This window comes from Pipra filicauda, unplaced genomic scaffold (assembly GCF_003945595.2).
Source record: "Pipra filicauda isolate LSUMZ 115617 unplaced genomic scaffold, ASM394559v2 scaffold35_size7292922_pilon, whole genome shotgun sequence".
Lineage (NCBI taxonomy): Eukaryota > Metazoa > Chordata > Aves > Passeriformes > Pipridae > Pipra > Pipra filicauda.
This window is the reverse complement of record NW_024104487.1, coordinates 6754565-6778982: the sequence shown is the minus strand read 5'-3', so window position 1 is coordinate 6778982 and position 24418 is coordinate 6754565. Positions and strand designations below refer to the sequence as shown.

General features: G+C 38.6%; 1 protein-coding gene across 2 annotated transcripts in view; it reads left to right on the top strand.

Moving 5' to 3' along the window:
- Positions 1-24418, top strand: part of AFAP1 (actin filament associated protein 1) — a 117259-nt gene that overhangs the window by 36976 nt on the left and 55865 nt on the right. For both annotated transcript variants that reach the window (XM_027723677.2, XM_027723675.2), the window contains exons 2-3: positions 13888-14016; positions 19168-19265. In XM_027723677.2, the coding sequence (XP_027579478.1) occupies positions 13890-14016; positions 19168-19265 (225 nt within the window). In that variant the 5' untranslated portion in view covers positions 13888-13889. The remainder of the gene's footprint in view (positions 1-13887; positions 14017-19167; positions 19266-24418) is intronic.

Here is a 24418-nt window from a genome sequence, read left to right as displayed (position 1 = left end):
ACAAAGTGCAAATAATTTCTAACCTGAATGATGAATGATGAAAAATACATGTAGGGTAAAATAATTTTTACTAGGAGACTTTTAAAAATGCTCAATTTGATAATGTTCCTATAAGCAGTTTCCAGTGTGTCTTACATGGGAAAGAAGAGAACAGATTTCTGTCTCAGAGTTTTTCTCCTGAATCCTGTGAAATCAGTCCTTCTCTAAAACCAGTATGTTACAATTAATGTATAGGGAATACCTCTGAGACTTTCTCTGGATTAAAGGCCACAGAATTAAGATTTGTGGGAGAATGCTAACCTCAAGATAAATACTTAATTCTTCTCACATTTCTGCTTCATGCAGTGCAAATCAGATGCAAATAGGAAACTATTAGAAATAAATGATCAAGATGATAAAATGGGATTTCTGTTATTTCCTTAATGGCCATGATTGGCAAAAAGCCCCTAGAAATTGGATTAGGAGATGTAATTTATACAAGCAAGACCATCCTGAATTTTTTGTACCTTTGCTTGTGAAAGACTTTTTTATGTTCTTTGAAAGAGACTTATTAGTTTACTTTTTAGATCTGATGAAAGTGTATTGGGGAAGAAGAAAGGCAAGTAAGATAGTACTGACTAGGAGAAAGATGTGGTCCATTTTGTTTCAGGCTCTACGATTGCAAATGAAGCATTTTTGGTCTCTCTTGATGAATCCTGTCAGATTAGAGGCCCCATCTGAGTTACAAAAACGGGTTGCATGTGTAGTCTAATAAATGATCTGTACTGCTAAGGAGGGCAGATGTAGCATTAGCTTCTGGTTCGAGCAACGACTGTATTAATTTTCAAGTGAGCAGCAGCAGCAGCAGATGGTGAGATGAGGCAAGGATGCAAATGTTTGCCATCAATAGCTTTTATCTTTGTGCAATGGCTGTGGCTGGTGCTGCCCGGCTGCCCCAGCTGGTCCTTCCCAGCCCGGCTGCAGAGGGATGCTCACGGGGCTCAGCTGTGCGGCCACAGGCGTGACACGGGTTGTTTGTGCTATGATGCAATGGGATCACTTTTATAGAGAGTCAGCACATTTTTGATAATGACTGAGACCAACAGATGCAGTAGTCTGTGGTTTCCTAGTTAGGTTATGAGTCTGTGAAAAACAAAGCACATAATCCCAGGAAAATATGCAAACTTGCTATAAACTCTAATCCTTGCTGGTTTTTTTTTTCTTGAGGGAGGGAGGGTACTGGGTTTTTGCCTTTGAGATCTCAATGGGAGGACATTTGGCAGTTGCATCTTCTTTGTTACTCAGGAATACAGGAAGAATTGGGAAAAACCTTTTGGCAAATACTGTTAAACAAGCTATCCAGGACCTTATCCAGCCATACAAGGCATGAGATCGCTGGCACACCCAACCTTTGGTGAAGCTCATGTTGATGAGGACATTCACTCATCTTGCCAGAAGTCTGGCAAGGACAAATGGAGATGCAGTGATCCTCCTGGTCATATAATGCGACTTCCTTGCCCAGGTGGTATTGCTGAAGTTTGCTCACAGGTAGCTGTGTAATTTGAACATAGGGTTTTGTTCTGGACCCAGTGGTTCAGTTTTATCCTTACGGTATCCATCAGCTGACACAAGTGGGCAGTTACTGGGAGAATATGCAGAGGATGTATGTAAAGTGTGGGGTTTTTTTCTCTCCTGTGGCCAGACAGGAATATTTTAGATGCTGTAACAGTGAGATGCTGGTGTTGCTTGTGCTGTTCAGTTCAGTGGCAGCACATTTTACAAACAGTAAATTAGCTCCTTGACCTGAAGAAATGCAGCTAGTCTCAGGGTGAGTGAGAGCCTCTGGTAATGGTAACATTGTGGACATATGTCCTCAGAGCTTTGAAATATTCTTGTATAGAATAATAATTTTATTTTTTTTAAATATCACCTCCCTTTTGGAAAGGGCCAGGTGTGAGGGGGGAGGTTGGAGCTGGTGCAGCCAGCCAGGCAGTGCCCTTGCTGGTGGCAGGGTGTTTTGTGGCAGCTGCCCTGGTCTCCCATCCTCAGAGCTGCATCCTTCTGCTGCTGGCAGAAGGAAGAGAGATCTGACTGTTTGTCTACTTTGCTCTTTTTGCACAGGAATGAAGTTACTGCCTTTCAGATGTTAATAACTAAAACACGGATTTTGTTTTTTTTTTTCTCTGAGCTCATCCTGGTGTCATGGTTAATGAAACCCAGAAAACGTTTGCAAGGTCTGACCTAAAGGTAGAGAAAAAAACAGCTGCATGATCAGACATGGTGCAACTGTTAGGCAAAGGGGAATGTGAGGATTATTGTTGAAGGGAATGCTGAAAGAGGGATTTCATGGGAGAGAGGGAGGTTGCTTGGCAGGGAGAACGGAGGCTGTTCCAAACATATGGGGCAGTGTAACCAGATGTAAAAAAAACCAGATAATGTCCAGAAAACAGAAAAAGGTGCAAGGGAAGTGCAAACCATGGAGGTAAATTTTCCCTGAGATCTTGTAGGTGTCTGTCTAGCACTGTCTGTATTCCAGAGAGGTACAAGGGTGATTGGATAGTGGAGGTAAGATTAGAGGAGCCTGAGAGAAAGGTGTTGACAGCAGTTTATTACTGTTTGTTAAACATATGTTTTTTGATTTCATGATAAATTCAGAGCACATCTATAACTAAAATTAAATCTTCGTAACATGCAAGCATAAGCTGCATATCCAAGGTTGCAGTGAATTAGTTGAGCATCACTGAAACTATGAGAAGTATGCCAGATAAAGACAAAAATTTTTTGATAAGCTTTTTTCTTAATCTATTTTGTTGTGAGGGAAATATATATTTATATATTTATTTTGTATCCTATGAATATAAATATAGATTAATATTTATATTTGTCAGAACCTGCATTTTTTCAGACAAAGGTTCCTGTTAGAATTTTTTACTCTAAAGAAACATCACAGCAAACAGAACTAAGAGCCCTGTAGTCCACTTCACTGTCCAGCCTGCACTTTACCTTTCTGCAGACCCAGTTCATCATGACTCTTCAGAATGAAAAAGATGGTGTTTTCTTTGAAAGCTTGTGCAGTATCCAGTATTAAATGTATCAGGGATCTTACTGTGCATTTGGAAGGCTGCCATGAGGAAATAACTTCACTAATTTCAGCGATTCCATCCCTCTTATAACACACTATACAGTCAGTAATTAAAATGATGTGTCACTTACTGTTTTTGAAAGAGGAGTTCCTGGTTTGTATTTCATGCCTTGAAATGCTCAAACCTTTTATAATGTCTGATACCTTGTTTTCTACCTGATCAGTGCTGTGGGTGAAAATCACCATGTATCAGTATTCTGGTTATGAAAATAATTCATCTTTACAATTAGTGTTTTTCATATGGTTCACTGGGTGGCTGTTGGTGACATGGTGACAACTTCGTACATCAGATTTGTGGGGTCTAAATCCAGTCATGAAAATTTTGCCAGACCATTTGTGATCCTTCCTCTCTTCAGCATGCTCAGTTTCAGGTCCCATCATGATAATATTGCCCCTGTCCTGCCAGGACATACTGCTGCCATTCTTTAAAACTGTCACAGTCATTCCCAGCATTCCAGTATTTAAATATTCCAGCTAGAATGTTTAAATGAGGAAGTTTCTGCATATTCTAAAAGGCAGGAGCATGAGATTTTGTGACAAAATAGCATTTTGAATTCCAGTACAGCCCTTAGCTCAACTGGCAAAATTTCAGTTGACTTACTGAACCAACTTAATACTAGTGCATTCTTTAGCACCTCTTTCAACAAATATGTGCAAGTGCACTTCCTTTCAATTCTCCTATTTTAAGGAAATATAACTTAGTTTCAGAAACCTAAGTTTTCATAGAACTCTGAAATGTCCTTTCTAACTTTATTTGCTTTTAGAAAGAAAGTATAACCTTTAATCACTTATAAACACATTTATGGAGGCAAAAAAGGGGTCTTGAAGGTTGCTCTGTGGAGCTCCACTAGCAGGTGTGGATTCCACTCGTGGCTGATCCCTTCCCTCTGGTTAAGGTGTTTGCTGTGGCCCTCCTTTGTAGCAGCCTCTGTCCAACCCCAGAGGTACCTGGACCAAATCCAGGCTCCCAGCACTCACAGTGCATGGCATGGTAGGGTTACATAGGGAACCTCGATCCGCCTTGTTTGGCGTGCTGCAGAGGTGTGCTGAGTGAGGGAAATGAAAGGAATTATTTGCCTCTGGTTGGCTAAGCTTGACTTTTTTTCTTGTTTTGTTTTGTTTTGTTTTGTTTTGTTTTGGTCAGAATATAAAATTAAAAGTTCATTTAATAAAATTTATTATTTATTTTATATTATGTCTGTATAGTAATCATGAAGGGGACCCAGAAAGAGGAGAAATCAGAGACACACTGATGTATTTCAGAGAATTAACTCGAGGGGCAGAGGGAATTGAAATTCCCCATTTTAGAATGACAACTTTCCAACTTTATCACAGCTAGCTGAATCCACTGTTGAAATGCATCTATTTTGTTTTCAATAGAGAATTTATCTCGTGTATTTATGGATCATGTGTGTCAGAGACAGGTCCAAGTGAATGATACCCCAAGAAGTTCCATCAAAGTGATACAAGTTCTGTGTGTACATGCTGGAGAAAAAGCTTTAAAGGTACAACTCAGGAGAAGGGCTGTTCCATGTCACCCATTGATGGGTTTGCTTTGCATATAAGCTCTGTCACCAACCTGTGTGTCACTGAACAGTGGGTCCTTCCTCATTTTCATTACAGGCCAGGTACCTCAAACCCTGTTTTTGTTCTCTGCTTCAGAGAACTGTGTCAGAACACATGGCAGTGTGTCAGACCTGCTACTGAGATATTTCTCTTTTGATACCTCACAATTCCAGAGCAAGGGCTACACACCAAATACCCTATTATTATTATTACTACTACAACTACTACTACATTATTTGTGCTGCTTAATGAACATTTCATTTACTGTTATCTTGACTGAGTTTTGGTTTATGACCTGGTTTCAACATGTTGATTTTCAGTTCTCCGTAAAACCTTGAATGTCCCAGGACAACTTGTCTATGACATTGTTCCTTTTTGGACTGTGAAAAGCTGTTTTAGACCAGTGATTATGAGGGAGGGGCCAGAAAAGATGCTTACTGCAGGACAGTAAGGCCCCATACATTTGCAACCTCTTTTCCCTTTGGTCCCTAAAATAAGATTTCCATTTTTATAATAATGTTTTTTCACCCATGGGGTTTGAGTTTCAACGCTGACTTAAACTCTAATATTTTTTTCTGTTGCCTACACTCTGCTTCTTACAAAACAAGAATAAGATGACAGTAAAGGAGACAGAAGTTTCTTGGGACGCTGTGTAAGTTGGAGAATGATGTATTTTCCACATAAAGAAAGATTTCAGGTCTCGCTGTTCTGCTGTCTATCAGTGTAAAGTATATTCCTTTGGTTTTATTTTCTTAACATGAATCTGTGTCCATTTGTTGCATCTATTTAAAGAAATTTTCAGAAGTCTGACAGAAAAAGCAGAATATGTTTCTGTTCTTGGGAAAAGCATGAAACACTTATCAGTTCATGGTAGAAGTTGCTCCTTGCATAATGGACCCGGCAATGAGAACTGTAGTATAAGAACATGTGGTAGGATACAAAAGAATTTTATTTTTTTCCGTCTTCATATACAAATGCAAGGACTTTTGAATCTATTCTTATAAAATGCAATATTATCTCATTTCTGGCTTTAAATTAGCTGCACACTGGAAACCCGGAGCTCCAGATTCACAACGTGCAAACTATTCTTCAATTGTACTGCTCATATGACTGACAGGATCAGACTCAGGACTTCTTGAACAGTTTTTAAGTTTGGTATTTGACATGTATAACAGAATTGTATTGCTAAATACAAAAATACCAAATTATAATATGAAGTTCCTACCATTGCCATATTTGTAATTTTTTGTCATTGTTTTGCTATTCTGTTTCTGCATTCCATTAACTTCCTTAATTTACTGTCTCACATTTCTGCTGAATATGTAATTATTCATAACTTTGAAAGAAATCCTATCCTAAAAAGGGATCCATGTTCAGCTGAGGACCCAAGTGAAGAACTCTCACAGGGGCACTGCAGCCCTTTGCTTTCTTTTTACTGCCACAGGTTACCTGCTTTTGTGTGTCTCAGCCTTAATGGAGCCCCATTTTCCCTTGGGATTTGGAGACAGGCACAGACTTTCACCTCCTACTTCAGATTTTCTGTCTTCTTGCATCATGTGGGAACTGCTTTTCTTCTGTGGAATCGGAGCCCATTTATTAATTCTGTTAGTGGCTGCTTATCTTTTGTGGTTTGGGGGAATGGAGGAGGTGAGCTAGTGCAGGAGCCAGCAGGCAAGACCTGGAATGTCTTGTCCTGATGGGATGATGTCAGCTGATACATTTGGAGATAGTTAAATGCAAGAAATTTCCAATTTTCTCCTGTAGTAGGGTAATCGGAGTCTAAAATGAAAACTCAACCTGACTACCCACAGTGAGCACAGAGGCAGGAGGGCGAGACTTACCCAGCGTTCTGGGCATGCAGTGAGAGTGAAATCCATGTTCACTTGCTTTACACGGTATGTTACATTTATTTTGTGAACAAAAGAAATCTTATGTGGAAAGTATACTTTCAGATAAAACCTTCAGCAATTTTATAAAAGTCCACCGTAAGGTTCTGTAGTTAGTTACAGCATTTTTTTCTTTTTTTTGGCTAACATATTATGAGTTCAATGTAGATATTTAGTACTTGAATAAAAATACATGCCTGTAACACTAATTTTTTTTCTTCTTTCTTCGTTCTTCTTTTGTATCTTCTTTTCTTTTTCTCATTTCTATTTCTACTTTTTTTCATTTTTTTCCTTCTTTCTTTGTTTTATTTTTTTGTTCTTTTTTTTTCTCCGAGTCTGTGAACTTACTTAAAAGCAGACATTCCTCTCCAAAGTCTGTGGCATTGCTTAAACATCAGTATGGACTTTAAAAAATAAACACTTTATCCATCTACCTTATGCTAATGGATTACACTCCTGCATTGCTGTCACTCATTGCATGGATGTAGCTGATTTAGTAGGATTTTTGGCAGCTCATTTCTTGTCCAAACATTCCTTAGTGCTTTCCCACCTCTTGTTTTATCACCCAAATATTGCAACAGCAGCATTTGGAGCTCCGATAGCTTTTTTTGAAAGCTAGTTTTGTAAAAGCCAAGTCCTTGAAAACTGAAGCAGAGGGAAGAAGGAAAAAGAGGAATATATGCGGATTGGGGCTGAAGTGATCCCTTGACACTCATTGAGGTTGATTATAAATATGCATGAGACAGGAGGAGTTTTTAGTAGATCTGTTTTGCCTCCCTTGCCCCAAGCTGTCTGGAAAGAGAGTTTGTGACAGGCTGGGGAGCTCCAAATCTTAAACAAAAGATGATTGTTGCCAGGTTTTAGAGAGGTTTAATTATTTTTATGTTAAAACACTCTAATGGCAATCCTTGTATCTGTTGTCCTTGCTTCATACTAGTTCTTCATCTTCAGGGCTTTATCTACTATTTAGGGTTCCTCCCTTTTAATATACTACCATTCTTTCCTCTAATGCCATCTGCCCCCAAGATGATCATCTTTACGTTCTGAAGCAGGATTTAGCATACTTATCAGGTAGAATTCAACACACCTTGTACACTATAGTTATCAGGGCAACAAAGAAGGGTGAGTGCAATCAAGAGAAAACTCTCCAAGTGATAAGTCTTGTCTCCTCACTGGGTGTTCCTCAAGCAGCATGCCTTTTCATTTCTTGGGGGTTAGGATTTCAATGCAGTTTTCAGATATGTCAACTAGTTTCTCGTAGCATATTGAGAAAAAGTAAAAATTTTTCCTAGTGCTAAATACGTTATCACTGTCTCCTTCCAGATTTTGTGCATTTCTATGTGAAATTCTTTTCGTGGATAATGATAAAGTAGCCATGAAAGGAACTTTTTCATTAATTACTGGATACAGGACATTTGTAACTGCATTATCAGATTGAGTGGAACTGACTTGAAGTGATTCTGTGTTTCCCCAGCAGTAGTCTGTTATGAGCTTTTGAGTAAAGTATTCAAATTACAACATCCAAAACTAAGGATGGTGACACTATTTCAATAGAAATGGGTATAAACATGCAGTTCACATTCAGTTTTTTATTTAAAACAAGATCATATGCCTGGTTTCTATATTGTTGCTTGTGTACCCAAATACCAATGAGGTTTTTGTTGGAAGGTTGGGAGAGTCTCAATGTTTCAAGAAGTTTTTATATATAGGTTGAAGATTGGCATCAATATTATCCATAAATCCAGTCAAATTTGTTTCAGGAAGTTAAATGGGATCCTCCCATGAAACTATGGCTCAAAATGCTGACATAATTTTTTGGCTTTCCTGAAGATGTATTTTAGGTAAATACACATCTCTCCACAAACAGAGGAGTAGTGAGGTAAAAGTCTCTGGCCTGTATTGTATAGAAAGTCAGATTAGATGATTTCTTGTAGTGGATCTCATTGACATGGTATGTTCTGGACTGCAACATCTGTAAATGTCAAACTAAACAGAGAAAAGAAAACTTAACCACAGAGAAATTTGATTCAGCAATATTCAAGGAACTGATCAATAGGATCTTCTAAAAAATTGAAGCTCAATTTTAATTTATATTTTTATGATAGATTTGTATACTAACATTTTCATACCTGCATTTATAATAGACACACAAGCGTAGAAGTGCATTTACTTTGTGTGGGGTTTGTATTGTATAGACAACACAATAATTAATAAACATGCTCTTCCTGTCACGCTTCCTGGGTTCCCATTTCTCTTTCTTTAAAAGTTCATCAGTGTAAATTAGTCAACTGGAAGACACTTTCAGGTCATTTGTGCTATGGCAGGGTTAAGAAATGCTTAAATTGTTGTGAGTGACCAAAAAACAATCTGACCATTTTTCTAATGAGCTCATCTTTTTCTTTTCTTCTGGTTTAAGCAGCCTTGAAATCTTGTGTATGATATCGTACTGCTCCTGTGATTTTTTTTCTAATCAACTGGGAGTGAAAACTTTATATTCTTTTAAAAATGCTTATAGGCCAGTATCCGTAAACATAGATTTGGAATAATTGCATCATCATGCTTTTTCAGTCCCAGTTGGTTTTAGTTTTGGTTTGGAACAAAGTCTACAGTGTGATGTAATTGCCTTCCTCCGATTATTTTTACCTTGGTGTATTCTGTTGCTGGCTTGTATATATAGTTTTTATGTGCTGCCATTTGAAAAACTTTAAAACTCTTGAGAGCCGGTCTTGGAAATCCTTCTGGATGTATCATTGTTTTTTTTTATTTGTGCATGGCAATTGCTGCAGCCCATTAGGGGCCTATAATTCCTATTGAGCACAGAATGGACTTCTCATCATTTAATATGGAATGTGATTTTGCTCCTCAGTCAAGCTAAAATCTGCTTACTGTTGTGATTACCAGCCCTGCGCTCCACCCTGCCTTTCACCACCTACCACTTACAAGTAATTCCTTTGGCAATGAAAATACAGCCAAAACTGTCAAATAAATTGGCTCCCTTTTGAGAGCCTTCTTCTGATTATTATTCTTATTTTGTGGTGATGTCAGATTTCCAAGGGTAATCTCTCACTGGAAGAGTATGTTTTTCTTTGGGACTTGCATCACCCGCTCCTTTGGAGTCTCCATTTAAGAAGCAGTGATTGCTTACTGAAAATATGTATTATGTAGATTTTCTGTTATTCAGTTCCATTACTTTTTTGTGAGCACATCATTACATTTCTAGGAAGGATAGAAGAAGACTCTTTAATTCAGAAAATCAGCCAAGGATTGACAACAGGCAAAATTTGTTTTTTCATGAGAATATACAAGTTTATTTTTTGCCATCTGGGGAAAAAAGATTTTTCAGCTTCTTGATTTCAATAATGTAAATGCACTCCATGGCAGTATTTCTGTTCTTTGTTTAAGCAGCAAAAGTACTAAAAGAGAAAAGTGTGCTTTTAAGATACGTGTAGAGTGTTTCTTACTAGGAACGGTGTTTCCCTTTTCTTTTTGCATGTTTGACATCCTTGCATATATAAAGTGAAATTCAGAACTTCCCTCCTTCACACTTTGATAGTTATGATGCTATTAAGTCCCACAAAAGAAAATAACCCCCCAATTTAATCCTGGTAGAAATGTAAGAGAAGCAATGTTACGTTCATGCCTAGCACTTTTCAACAGCTGCTAGCAATTGTATTCTGTTGTCATGCTAAAATTGTATCATTAGCATTTATGACTGCTTGCTTGAAGTCAGTGTCATATACCTGTGAGCTTGCAAAGGCAGGAAAAGTGAGTCTTTTCAGGCTCTACATTCCTGCATGATGCACTGCTGGACATTTGAACCGCAGTGCTGGACACCAGGCCAAGCGTTACATGCAGTTATGGCGAATGCGTTGCTAAGGGAGTGATTTTGAGACTTTTTAAGGATTGTCTCGCTGGTACCAGGTTCATCTTACCATCCTCTTACTGGTCCTAACCAAAGCTTTTTTTAAAAATCCTCTTCTGGAGCAGTTGAATTGCTTCCAGTACCTTCGGCGGTTTGGTTATTGTAGGTCAATGGGACTATTATTGTAGGTCACCAGGGACTGCAATGCAGATTTCCTCCAGAGACACAGAGGAAGGCCACATGTTTATAGTACAAGGCCTGCCAGCTCCCAGGAGCCTCTCCAGCAGCGGTTTCCTATCTCCTCTCCTCTTGCTTCCCTGTCTCCTTGCCTGGTAACTCCCTCTTGCTCTGTTTTCATTTCTCATTTTGCAGTCCATCTGTTTATGTTAGATTATAAGCTCCTGAGAAAAAGGATCTGATAATTTTTAATAACTGAACACAGTGTGCACACTTTGAATATAAATGGGATCTGATGCTTTCATCCTTTTTTCCCTTTCCAGAAATGAAGATTCTTAGCAAAGAAGTGAGGTGACTGTGGCACAGGGTATTCTTTGGTGATGAGAACAAGGGATAGCTCTCTTTAAGCCTATTTACACTCTCTTGCCTTAAAGAAACCAGAAAACATGGCATTGCAAAGAAATTTTAGTGCAGTAATATATGCAATTACTGACATTAATTTATATGGCTGTAGAACTACTTGAAAAATATACATTTCTTTTACTGTGTACTGATTAAGTTTCACAATGACTGCCTAGATTCTATGGTAATGATAGCTTTTGAAAGGCATATATTATAACACATATGTAACCATTAAAATATTCATATATTCCATAATTAAAATGAAGTTGTAACAACACTATTAATGCATCTTATATTCAAAGCATACTTAAAAGCAAGAGACGACTGTACATATAATGGAATATACATCTTATTTCTAAACTGTATAATTTAGAAAAAAAAGTAAGAACTGATTATTTAGTCTCTTGCTTTATTTCTCCTTGAGTCTTGTGATCACTTACCACTTCACAAATCTGAACCTTTATCTCTGTGCTTCAGAAAGCTGTATACTGTAGGTATATATGTTGTTGTTCCATAATGCAAACAACTCTGTAAGTAATAGAGTTGTTGTGAAATACTTCGGATTTCTAACAGATTTCAAGACAGTTTAGACAGCTACAACTGTAATGGCAAAAAAAATTACCTGTAGCCATGGGATGTTTTTCATGAGCTACATCGGGGAGTGATGGAGACAGTTTTTCTGACATTTTGAATACCCTCTTTCTACCTATATATTCTGAAAATCTTTGAGAAATATATTTCTTGAAAATGTGGACAGCTTATATAATGGCAGTGCTACTCAGTTGAATCAAAGAACATAATCATGAAGAAAAACTTGGGCAGGATGAAATTCTGTGTGAAAATTAATGGTGTCTTTGAGAAAATTAAGGATGAAGGGTCTGAAGCACAAGTCTTATGAGGAGTGTTGAAGTAAGCTGGGATTGTTTAGCCTGGAGAAAAAAATACTCAGGGTGGACCTTATCTCTGTCTACAACTGCCTGAAAGGAGTTGTAGCAAGGTGGGTGTCAGTCTTTTCCCCCAAGTAACAAGCAACAGGACAAGAGGCAATGGCCTCGAGTTAAGCCAGAGGAGGTTTACATATTAGGAAAAAATTTCTTCCCTGAAAGGGTGATCAAGCATTGGAACAGTTGCCCAGGATCATGGTAGGGTCACTGTCTCTGTGAAAAAACATGGATGTGGTGCTTAGGGACGTGGTTTAGTGGTGGACTTGACAGTGCTGGGTTACTGGTTGGACTCAATGATCTCGAGGGTCTTTTACAACCTAATTGATTCTGTGACAATATTTGCCCAGGTCTACTTCTTCAGAGATTTCTTTGTTAAGCTGTTCTCATGCCGTGGTATTTGTGACTGGCACGTTTTCTGTACCTGCTAGAGGTATGTTGGGTTTGCCAGAGCAACCAGAGTGTAGTGGGGTACAGTCTGCAAATACATGGGAAAATCTGTATTCTTTGGAGACAAGAAGAGGCCAATAGCCCCTTGCAGGACTGTAGCTGCAGCTTCAGTCTGCAGGCTTTCCTATACTATACTGTTGTCAAGTGTAGGATAAAGCAAATGCATCTTGAACAAGGGTTGTTTAAACATCCAGACACATTCTCAGAAATGGAAAAAAAGGATTCCAGGTTCACTTGGGTAAACAACTGTTTCAGAAAGGTTTTAGGAGTAGGGAAGAGCTGGTAAAGGAGTAAGCAGCAAGGAATGTACCTTTTAGAGGTCTGAACAGACTTAGCAGCAGTTGCCCTGTTAAGCCTTGAAAAAACTACAAAAACAAATGTGATTAAGTAGAGAAGAATTTGAGTGGAGGCATTTCAGAATGAGGGTAGAACTGAGATTAATTGTAGGTGTGATCCTGAAGTGAAATAGATGTTTCTCCTCATCTTTTAATGAGGATGATGTCATGGGATACAGAAAGTATGGAAATGTGAACTATTCTATCAAGATGAAACAAAACCTATAAATAGCACATTCACTTAAGGGAAGGGACCAAAGAATCTCAGAACTATGAGAGAACAAAAGCATGAAAATGTTCTTCAATACCATGGGTTTCTCATAAACCTGCTAAAGAGATATCATATGATTAGGCTGTAACAAAGGTGTTTGTATGTATAGTCTGAGCTACTGCAGTTACTAGGACAGTGGGATATTAGAACTATGGGGATAACTTGAAAGGAAAAAAGTAGAAATATACTTATAAAGTTCATTGATAAAAAATTAAGAAGCACTGTGAATAGAAAGAGGGAATGTCATTTTTCCTAGAGCCAATTGGAAAGCCTTGATATCTGAAATAATAGAATTAGGATGAAATAGGAAGTGCATCACTGGGAATGTGAGGAGTGATAAGAAAATATGCGACAGGTTAGGAGCTTGTCTTTGGAGATTATAAAAAAGAAAAATCATTGTAAAAAAAGGAATACCTGCTCTTTTTTACCACAGCAAACAGAATAAATAAGGGAAAGAAAAAGATTCGTGAAAATATCAATGGTGTCTAGAAGCTTTACCAAACCTTATATTTGTTCTGCAGTTAGAAATTTTGCAGTTTGTTAATGGGAGGGGAACCAGAGTGGCACTGATAGAAAAACCAATGGCCACCATTCCTGCTCTTGTCTAGTGCTGGCTTCACCATGTGGTGTCTGCAAAGATACGTCTGTCAGTTTTGAGATAACCACTGTAAATGCCAGTAGTGCTCACTAATGCACTATTCTGTTGGTTCTTCTGATGCTTAATAATGTTAAAGTGTGTTTCCAGCAGGGAGGACCGTAGATTTTTAAGAAATGCTAGAAAATAACTATGAATGTGCATAAATAAGAATTAACTCTTATCTTTCTTCTAAAGGGACTTTTTAGAAAAAGTAATTCTGGGTTTTTTTTGTCTTTCAGCCATGGAAGAGTTAATAGTTGAGCTGCGCCTGTTTCTTGAACTTCTGGACCACGAATATCTAACTTCCACTGTCAGGGAGAAGAAGGCAGTAATAACTAACATTCTCCTGAGAATACAGTCATCAAAAGGTCAGTGCCGGGGTGTGTTTTCTCGCTTGCAGAATGCACAGAATAAGTCTGTGCTCAGTGAAATAACTTTAAGAGCTAAAGACAAGCCCTAAATTGAAGCAAGACAGAAAGACAGGGTGAAACCAAAGTGTAACTTTCCTGAATGTTTTCCTTTGTGTTCAGCAGTAAAATATAGCAAAAGGCACACTAGAAGTATCTTGGGTGCACATGGGTGAATCCAGCTACAAAATTACATTCTAGATAGAATGTTTTCAGTTCTGCTGGTAGAGCGGTTACTTCCTTTTGTTTGTGGCAGTAATGCTATTTGTGAGTTTTGATGGAAAAGTTATACTGCGTCAGGGAGTGCTGGCCACAGCACCTTTTCATCTGTGTCAAATAACCCAAATCCATCAAAAAAACCTTGATACTGAGGTGGAGTTGGGTGCATGGCTGATACAGGAGTGCCAAACCAGAGAAAGGAAATGGCTGTCAGCAGGTTTGGTTTGCATTTTGCAGTTAGACTCACTTTCTCCTTTTCTTCCTATCTAAAACCATTTTGATTGCACAATCGCTTTTGTCTTTATCAAGATTATGGAACTGAGTGCAATATAAGTGTTCACTGTGTACAGGAACCTTTCCACAGAGCTTGTATGAAGAACATTCCTCTCTATTTTTTCTAACAGTACTCTTATATTTTTTAAACCACCTTTCTGTATGAAGTGACATCTGGGCTGTAAGACCTCTGTCTCTGCTAGATTTGACAGAATTACTGTCGGTGTAAACCCTCAGTTTAGATTTTTTGAAAAATACCAGAGTTTGTTGCAGAAAAGCAACATTGTGAGCAGCTGTATTTCTCATGATTTGTTTCTTCTCTGATGCTAGAAAAATACGGTTTGTTTGATGCAGTGTTTCTCCCTTTCAGTAAAGAAATAATTTTTGCCATGGGATTCAAGTCAAAGGAGATCAACTTGAAAGTAGTTATTGTCCTCCTTTCTGTTTCGACATTCTTAAAGACCCATTGCTATTTTTACTTCACTACAGAGAGAAGGAGGTGAATACCAGTTTTTTATATTGTGGAAGGAGCCTTCATGCTCCAAAGGCTGACCAAAATACATCCAACTTCTAAAGACCAAAATCTGTAGGTGAGAACCTGCAATTTGATATGTTTAGAAACAGCTGTATTTTACTGGAGTTCAAAAATAACCTCAACAATGCTGATCTGACCCTGCATGTTATTCTTGCAATCTTTTCAACTAGATTTATTAAGAAAAACATTTACTTCTTCAGGATGTCAGACAACATTCTGCTGCCAACTTTGAAAACACAGGGAAGGGTTGTTGTATTATTTTTATTTTGGGATTGTGTAGGATTGTGTATGGTGTTCCAGACAAAAAACCCTGCACCTCACAGTGCTGAGTATGTTTCCAGACTCTTATAATGCAATTATTTATGCTGTTAAATTATGGAGTGATCTTTAGCATGGGTTTGGCCTGACCTGACTTGTCTCCTGCATGAGTTCCTAGGCATGATGTGGGAGTCAGATCAGACAAAGATCTGCTCCATATAGATAATTCAGTTTTAACTGTATGAATATCAATTTCTCTGTACCAGGGCACCTCCGTAGGTGTGTTCAGGTTACGTCTCTAGATGTGGTAACAGATAAAAAGACCACAGGACCATAGCTTTCCACTATTCAGCACCTACCATTTATATTTTAAAGCCTATTTCAGGATCTTTAACAAGATCCATTACATCCAATTACAGGATCCATCTGTTAGCAGGATCCATAGGAGATCCATGTATTTAGTGGTAGGGCTTTGCTCAGTGCAGTTGCTGTTGGAACATTTTACGCGCTTCTAGTGCCTACATTCAAGGAGATAAAATTTAGACATTTCAAAGAAAAGTTGTAAAAGTTGTAAAAGGATCCAGAAATATGCCTTCAAATTATCCAAAATGAGGTATCATAATCAATCTTTGTGTAGAAAAGGAATGACTGAGAATAAATTTTTAGACTTAGACAACAGTGTAAGTCATTCTGCAATGGCTGAATGTTTCTTTCAAAGTGGAAATAAAGCCCATGTTTTGAGCATTGAAGCTATGAACTAATGGAAGAACTTAGCAAGTTCTGCATGCCATTGCTGGCATCTTATCAAGATGGAATATTTTTCTAAAAGATATGCTCTAGTTCAAACTAGAATTAAGGAAATCCCATAGTTCAGTTGAGCAAGAGATCATAGGACTATGCTTTATATGTCTATAAACTCTAGTTTATGGAATTGCAGTTTAAATAGAATTTAAGTCAGGATGTCCTCTAAAAAAAGCATCCCGTTTCTCTCTCCAGGCTACTCTTGTATTGCTTCTTCCTTTCTGTGCTAACTTTCTGCTAGCACAAGCATTATTTCCTTTTCTTTTTTTTTTTTTTTTTTTTAATGCTTTAGTCCTAACCAGTGTCGCTTCTCTGGTCTGGTTCAACCTAAGGCCACACACATGCTTATGCTGGCTCGAAGGAGAGGTTGGTGCAGGGACAGGAACAAGGCAGGGAAGGAGAGGAACTGCCTCCTTGGGAGCTCTGCCATCACATCCTGGCTTCAAGTGTGTGTGAAACTACCCAGGGAGTCATGTACTTTACTGGAGCCGACCCTGCTGCTTTTTTTATCAGTTATAACATTCAGTACTCCCATCCCTTTGAAACTATTCATCTCTTCATTAAAATTAAAAGCAATAAAGGATGCATAAACCCACAGTACACTGTAACTAAGATGAACTATCATTTGGAGTCTGTTTTTCAAAATATTGTTTTACTCCACCCACACAACTCCACGAGAGCTCTTGGGTTGCTGGCACAGTTTAAGAGGCCTGAGGACTATGCTGAGATCAGACCCTTCAGTTGCATTTGCAAAATTCAACTGGGTGAATCCAATAGGATTTTTCAATTGCTGTAGAAAACCATGTAAGATCAATAGGGAATGGTAATGAAGGATCTGGGGAACTGGGAAGTGGCTGGCTTCTTTAGAATATCTGGAAATGAACAATTATGTTTTTCTTTGTAAAGGTGTGGAAATTATTGTAATGAGCTGCTTGGGTTTTAGTAAAACACTTGAAACTAAGTTCTTACTTGGGGAATTCTTTAGAAATCTTTTGCCTTGTTTTGTTCCATCTCCCCCAAATGGACACTGTTTTCTTCATTTAGTATCTATCAAGCAGAGAGAACTGGCCCAGGCAGATGTGTTCTTCAGGTTGTAGCTGCCTGGCCTCAACCTGCCCTGCGTCCAAACCAGTGGTTACTCTGAATAGCTGGCAAAACTATAAACTTCATTTTTCTTTCTCAGCCTTGGCATGCACAATGGATTGTAGGTCTGAAGAAAACACTTGGCATTTCCTTCTAAAACTCAGACTTTCTTCTAAAAAACAAAGACACAAAGAGTTTATTTTGGAGTAAGAACTGTTGCTGGATTTAGTCATTTAATATGACTGCCAACACTGCCTGTTTTCCTTAAAGGGTCTTGATGCCCTAAACCTGTAGTACTCCCTTTGCTGTGTAAGTTGGTAGAAGAAATTAAATGTTAGACCAGTTTCTTGATTAAACACACATAGTTTAAAATGGGGGGAAATTGTTCTACAGAGTCAATAGTATTCACTTGGAATAATTTGGGGCTTTTTTTGTAAAAACCCCTTCATGTGTGACTTCTGATTGTCAGGAAAAACACGGGAGACTTGGATAAGGATGGCAGTTGTAATATAGATTCATCCTACGTAAAGAGGAACAAGTGAAAGGTATACTGGAAAAAAAAAGGAATGTTTCCCAAGACTAATCCATGTCTTGATTTGTAGGAAAAAAAGAAGAATTTGTAGTCTTTAGAGCAAGTTTAACTTATCAGTGTTGTTTTTCAATCCATGACTTCACAGCCAGTGGGACTGGGGTATCAGGAAACATTTCATCATTGAATTTTTGAGAATTATATTTTCTTGACTGAAAGACGTTCATTTGACTTATGTAAATATATATTTAAAAATGCAACTAAACACTAGGAACTAAGTTCAGTCTAGGTTTAAGGACGGTACAATTGATGGACTGAATTTTTGCCAGAACATTAAGGAGATGCTCCCTAATGTCCTTTTGATATTTAGAAAAGTAAACAATATCATGTTTCTATGAAGTGAATTCAGCTATGATTTAAATTATTGCGCCAAAACCCAGAACAAGCAGGTCACTCCTTTTTTCCCCTGTGAAGGAGATGGAACAGTGATACAAAGGATTGTCAAAGCAGCTTTTACATTCAACTCCTTTTCCCTTTTCAAATTCACCTGGAAAACGATGAGGTTATAAAAAAAAAAAAAGAAGAAAATGGTGAGAAAACATGCTCAGTGTGAGTTCTGTTAATAGTGAGTTGGTTAGGGCAATGTCCTCCCAGCAGTGCTCCAGGTTGGGGTGTCACAGCATCCTGCATCTCTTAGGAGTTGGGCAGACTGTCACCACAGCCCCATGATCAGAGATGGTGGTGGCAGCAGGGAGCCCAAGGGACATGGGCACTGTGGGCTTGGCCAAATAGCTGTCACCATTGCTTCCAGGAAGGCAGGCAGGGTCTGTTCTTCTACTCTCTTCCCCACTCTTTTGGTACGTAAGATAGTTTGGGGCTCATTTCTTTGTGAGGACTTTGCCCATCTAAAATGTGCCGTGGGAACAACTGTTGTCCATCTCTGCTGACGAAAGGCAGCCAGTCACGTACTGCCCACAGGCTGACTGTGTTTATTCACTGTATGGTGCCACTGCGATGTTTTTGAGTGTGGTATCTTCCCCCAGTAAGTGGTTTTATCTGTGTCGTATGTGCCTGGCAACGTGTTTGAATCTAGTTCAAGTCTTTCAGTTTGAGATGGATGTGCAGTTCAGAATGATTTCCTGTAATTTTATTCTGTGTCTGGCATTTGTTGATCCAAACAGCATATATGTCATTATCATATAGAGTAAGTATGTGTTTGTTCTGCTTGATTAAATTCCTGAATTCCCTGCATTCTTTCAGTCCTGCCTCAGTAACCATGCTTGGGAGGTAGGCTATGATCAGCACTGTGTGCCAGATTTCAGTGTGTGACAGTCAGACATGGGATCCACATGTGGAAAAGATATCCCATACGCATCTACGAAGGTGTTAAGTGATGTTTGTTGCTCTTCCGCAGGTTTAGAAATAAAAGAACATGTACAGAAACAAGAAGTTGCCAACAGTTTGCCAGCGCCTCCTCAAATGCCTCTGCCAGAAATACCTCAGCAGTGGCTGGTGAGTATTATATTTAATTATATAAATATATACAAGAGAGAATGTATTTGTGGTAAGCACTAGCAGAAATGGTTGCAAGGGGAAGGAGCCTGCAAGTCCAGGGAAATGATTATTCCTCTCACCTCTGCTTTGGTTGAGGGAATTCGGTTCAACTTGCAGAAGAGAAGGCAAAAAATTCCCTATGGTGAAATAAGGCTGGGAATAGGTAACTGGCAGACTGGAATTGCAGTCTTCGGAGATTTTCAAAGTTAAAGTGACAAAAGCCTGAGCAACATAACCTTGACTTCAAAGGTTGACCCGTTGTATGTTGGAGGTTGGCCTGGCCAAGCCCACAGGTCCCAGACAGTTTCTTACAGTTCTATTAATAACATTTCCTGGAGCAAGCCTCATGGGAATACTCCTCCTTGATAGCTGAAAAATGAAGGTGCAGAGTTTTAAAACGAAGGAAAAAAGCTTCCTTTTTTTTTCTAAGTAAAGTCTTTAGTGCCCTTCCTGCCCACTCTCTGTATATGAAATTCCCTGCAGAACAAGTAGATGCACATGCTCTTAGAGATGTTTATAGCAAAGACACTGATCAAGATCTATAATTCAGTCTTCCAGCTGAGCAACTGTCTTGTTATAGAACGAACTGTAAACAAGTTTTAATGCTTCTCTCTTACTGACTTTACGTTAGATACGATGAAGAAAACATTTTCAGCATTATTTTTTTTTAGAGGAGCATAAGCAAATCATGGTTTAGCCTGTTAAAAGATGAACATGGTCTTCGCCCTAATACTGATAAAGTGTCCATCTCTTTATTCTTCCGTGGAAAATTTTGTGCATGGTCATAAGGACGATCCGTGGAGACTCACGTTCATTGGCTACAGCAGGAAGCACAGACACAGCTTTCAGGGCCAGAACAACTGGACGGCTGATGTTCTGTTTCATTTTGATGTGTTTTTTTATTATCACATTTATGCATGGTTTTAAAAGATGTAAAAGCCAATAGCATCTTATGAACACAAGAACTAATTTATCAGGTTGAACTCCTGGACAGCCTTTTGTTACATGCTATGTACTGAAGAACAAAGTGAAAAAACACAACAAACATGTATTGTGTGGAATACCTTGACCTTAGTTTCTCCCTAAGCACTGCTGGTTTTTGGTTTGTGACCTGAACAAGTTTTTTTCCTCTAAATTTGTGTTCTACATAATGTAATGAGATATGCTGAAATCAATATAGGAAGGGAATGTTTATGCTAGAAACCTTAATATCCAGCATTTGCATATATATTGCAGCAAAATTCAACTAAAAGGGATGCTGTAAAACAATTATGCATATATCTAATGGATGCAAAAGTGGTCTTATTAATATGCAGTGAAACTTGGGGAATCTATTTCATGGTTAACAGTGCCAGAAACTGATTATTTTTCTTTAATTCAAGATACATATTGCATAAATTACAAGGGAAGGGGTTTGGGCATGAAAATTATGCAAAATGCATGTGCCTTTGAAATGTAGACTTCAGGTACTACCTTCATAAACTGAAACCAGTTGAAATCCTCATTCTTTCATATTTATGTAGGTTCAGTTTGGCTCTGAAGACTCAAGTTGTTTTTCTAAAGATGACTGAAGTACTTTTCCTTTCTCATACACTAATGTGTAAATTCCCTTAAAGTTGGTACAGCTGCAGAAAGTGAAATGGTGTGAAGTATGAATTAGATCCAGGAGGTCAACACTGTTTTTTGCAGTAGTTCAGTTTGGATTTTTGAGTAACAAAAATATTTCTCTGAGATACTGTGGGAATTACTGTGGAAGTTGACACAGTTAGAACTGGCCAGTCTGCAGTGTGGTCTTCCCATTTTGAGCCTGGCAGAGTAGAGTTTGAACGTGGCCTTGCCTTCTGATCTGCCTGTAACACTGCAGATGCTTTCACCTGAGTGAATTCATCAAACTCAGCTGCTTTTTCCATAGTGTCTGTAGCTGATTTTTGCCAAATTTTCTCCAATTCTCTTGGTGCTGTTAGGCAGTGGTGAGTTTCATCTCCCTTTCTGGAGCCCAGGAGATGTCCCAAGCCTCTCATTGTCTTGCAATATCCAAATACAGGTTACGAGTAGTGCTATTTTGAGATAGTAGCACATTGTAATTTGTGAAAAAGATGACAGGCTGCTGCTGTCCTGCAAAAGACCAGGTGGAGTCAGAAGGAAGAGACAAAACCATCAGCTTTTTGTCCTTTCAACACTGGGGCAAGCTCAAACCCCAGTGTGACTCTGAATTCTTCTCATGAAGTCACATTGATACAATGGCATTGATCATTAGCTGTTTTTTGGAACTTTGCTTCTTTTTTAAACCCTCATTATTAATATGGGATATGATTAGAGACTGTCATATTATCTTTCTTTTTATACACAAGACATTAGTGACAGTAGCCAAGATCTAATTTTCCTTTCCATTACTGCTCCTGCATGGTGATTTTCAACCCACTCCAAATCAATGGAGTCCTAAAAATTTGTAGCTGATGCCAGTCTCCATAAAAACTGTACATAATTGCGTTACTCAGTGACACAAATACTGAGCCACCTTTCCTAGCCACTTTTCATAGACCATGCTTTCATAGTCAAGTGGCAGAAACTCCCTGGGCCCACCAGAGGCTAGGATAATCTGCTTCAGGTTGCCTGTCTTCACGGCAAGTTGAACTGGCAAGTTGAAAGTCATGGTGTATGGCACCTCCTTTTGCCAACCATTCAGGACAGAAAAGTTTTTTCTGCTAAATAACATCTAGTGATTGTCTTAGCCTCCAATGAAAACACAGTGTACTGCTGGAGCATAGGAATTCACTGAAAGTGGGAATCAATAGCTTCAAATAAACTACACACTATTTAAAATCTGTGTTTTAAACCCAGCAGTTATTGAGTGTCATGAAAATTAAAGTTTCATTTACACCACTGTTTCTCTTTGTGTCACTCAAGGGTTTCTGCATTCAAAAATGTTTAGTCTGAATTGGTGTTTAAGCTTCTACTTATGTAAAGATGTGTGGGTGGGAAGGAATTCAATACTCCTTAAAGTAGTGCCAGGAGTTAAAATTATATGTGGGCAGGTGCAGTGCAAGTTTTCCTTTGTAAATCTGTAAATAGACCTGCATATTTGCTCAGGCTAAATCTTGTATCAGTTTTGTTATTCATCAGTCCAAGAACAAAGAGTATAAAATTCATTTTATTTAGAGACATGCTGTTAATAGTTTAAATGAAGTCTCCAGTTACTAAAACACATTAAAGCCCAGAGAGTTTTCCTGGACTCAGTGGGCTTTGGAACCGATCTTAAATTGAGGGACAAAGTTGGACCTTAGATATACTTGAATGAAGGAAATCACCAAGCACTCAGCCTCTTGGTTTGGCTACATCTAGTCTAGCAGACTTTCTGTTAGGCAGAGAAAGCACGAATCCTCCCTTGCTTTAGTCTGTGCATGCAGCTTTTTTGGGTGACCCATGAAGTAAAGGCTGTCGATAAATGATGTGAAGCTTAAGGGCAACACCAAGTCCTGCTGCAGAACTGAGGCACCACTTGCCTGGGTGCATTATTGTCTGCTTGCTAGCACAGATACAGTGCCAGCAGCTGCGAAGCTTTGTTTGGCTCAGCAGCAGAGGAGCAGGTCACTGTGTTTGAAATAGTCCCATCACTTCTCCCCTCTTGAATCTGCTTGCTTCATCCTTCTCCACGTCAACAGCTACTTTTATGGCATTTCCCTGCTCTTGACAGGCAAGAAGCAGAGCTAGATGATGGGTTTGGAGGAATAACTGAGCCAAGGCTCTGTGCATATATCAAAGTGCTTCTGGTGGTTTAACACCTGGGATCCCATCATTGCACTATCACAAGTGGCCTTGAAGTACATTTTCCACTGAGGCAGTAGGATAATATCTGGTGTGTCCTGCTGTTCAGATGTGCCTGAGGATTACTGGCATAAATTATCCACAGCATGACAGTGACAGAATACTTCTAGCCTCCAAGCATTTGGTTGTCATATTACATCTGACAGTTGGTGATTTCATTGCACTGTGCAGTCCAACAAAATCAAACACAAACAGCACACTTAGCTATTTTGCATGATTTTCACAGTAAAATCGAGTATATGTTTTGTTTTTCTTGGAATATTAACAATTTAATAATTATTTAACTGCAGCACGTGTTCAGCAAAATGCCAGAACCCTGCAGATATGAATCAAAAGGATGGGTCATCTTCCTCCAACCCATTCTTGCACAGTACACAGTTACTCCGTAGGAGTGCTTCATATAAATGGGTTTCCTATTGTGGAGAAGAGATTTGACAGCCTCCCTTTTTCTGGCTGACTGTCAGGTATACTCTTAGATACTTATTAGAAAATACTGAAAGGAGACTGTGTCCTTGGAGAAGAAAAGAAATCATGTGGAAATCAAAAGAATTTTTGAGGTGAAAGATCACCAATTACATTACTTATTCTTTGCACAGCATCCAAAAAAGTGACAGTCTTAGAGCTTCTTCTAAAGTGTGCAGTGAGGAAAGTGCCATAACAAAAGCAAGGAGTCCATGTGCCAGGTGGGTACTTAGGAATCTTTGTTTCATCCAGCTTTTTCTTCTAATACTGAAAAGCAGTTGTTATTCTCTGTACTTCTTTAAAGATGATCTTAAGACAGTTATTAGTCTTCACGTTCTTTCCTTAAAGAAATTTCAAAAGCCACGAAAATAAATTCAACAAATTCATTTGTTTAATTCAGAGCTGGTTATAACTTCAGTTTAAACATGTCTCAACAAGTTCTTCCATAATGAAGGAACAAGTAAAGAGGCCTTTTTGATTATTCAGTGCAGTCACTCTTACTGCAGACAATGATAAAATATTAACCCTTTCAGAAACTTATTAAAATCTATTTACTGGCATTTGGGTTTCTTTAACCCACTATTTCAGTTTGAAAAGTTGTTCCATCATCCCATTCCATCACTGCTAGTCTTTGTCCTTGTGTTTAAGTAGTTTTTTTCCCCTCATCATGGTACCTGTGCTTCAGATATCATTTGTAATCACGGTCATATTCCTCTCAAAGATTTTATTTTGCTCCATTGTGTATAAGATAGACCTTATTGCTCTCTACAATTACCTGAAAGGAGGTTGGAGCGGGGTGGGTGTTGATCTCTTCTCCCAGGCAA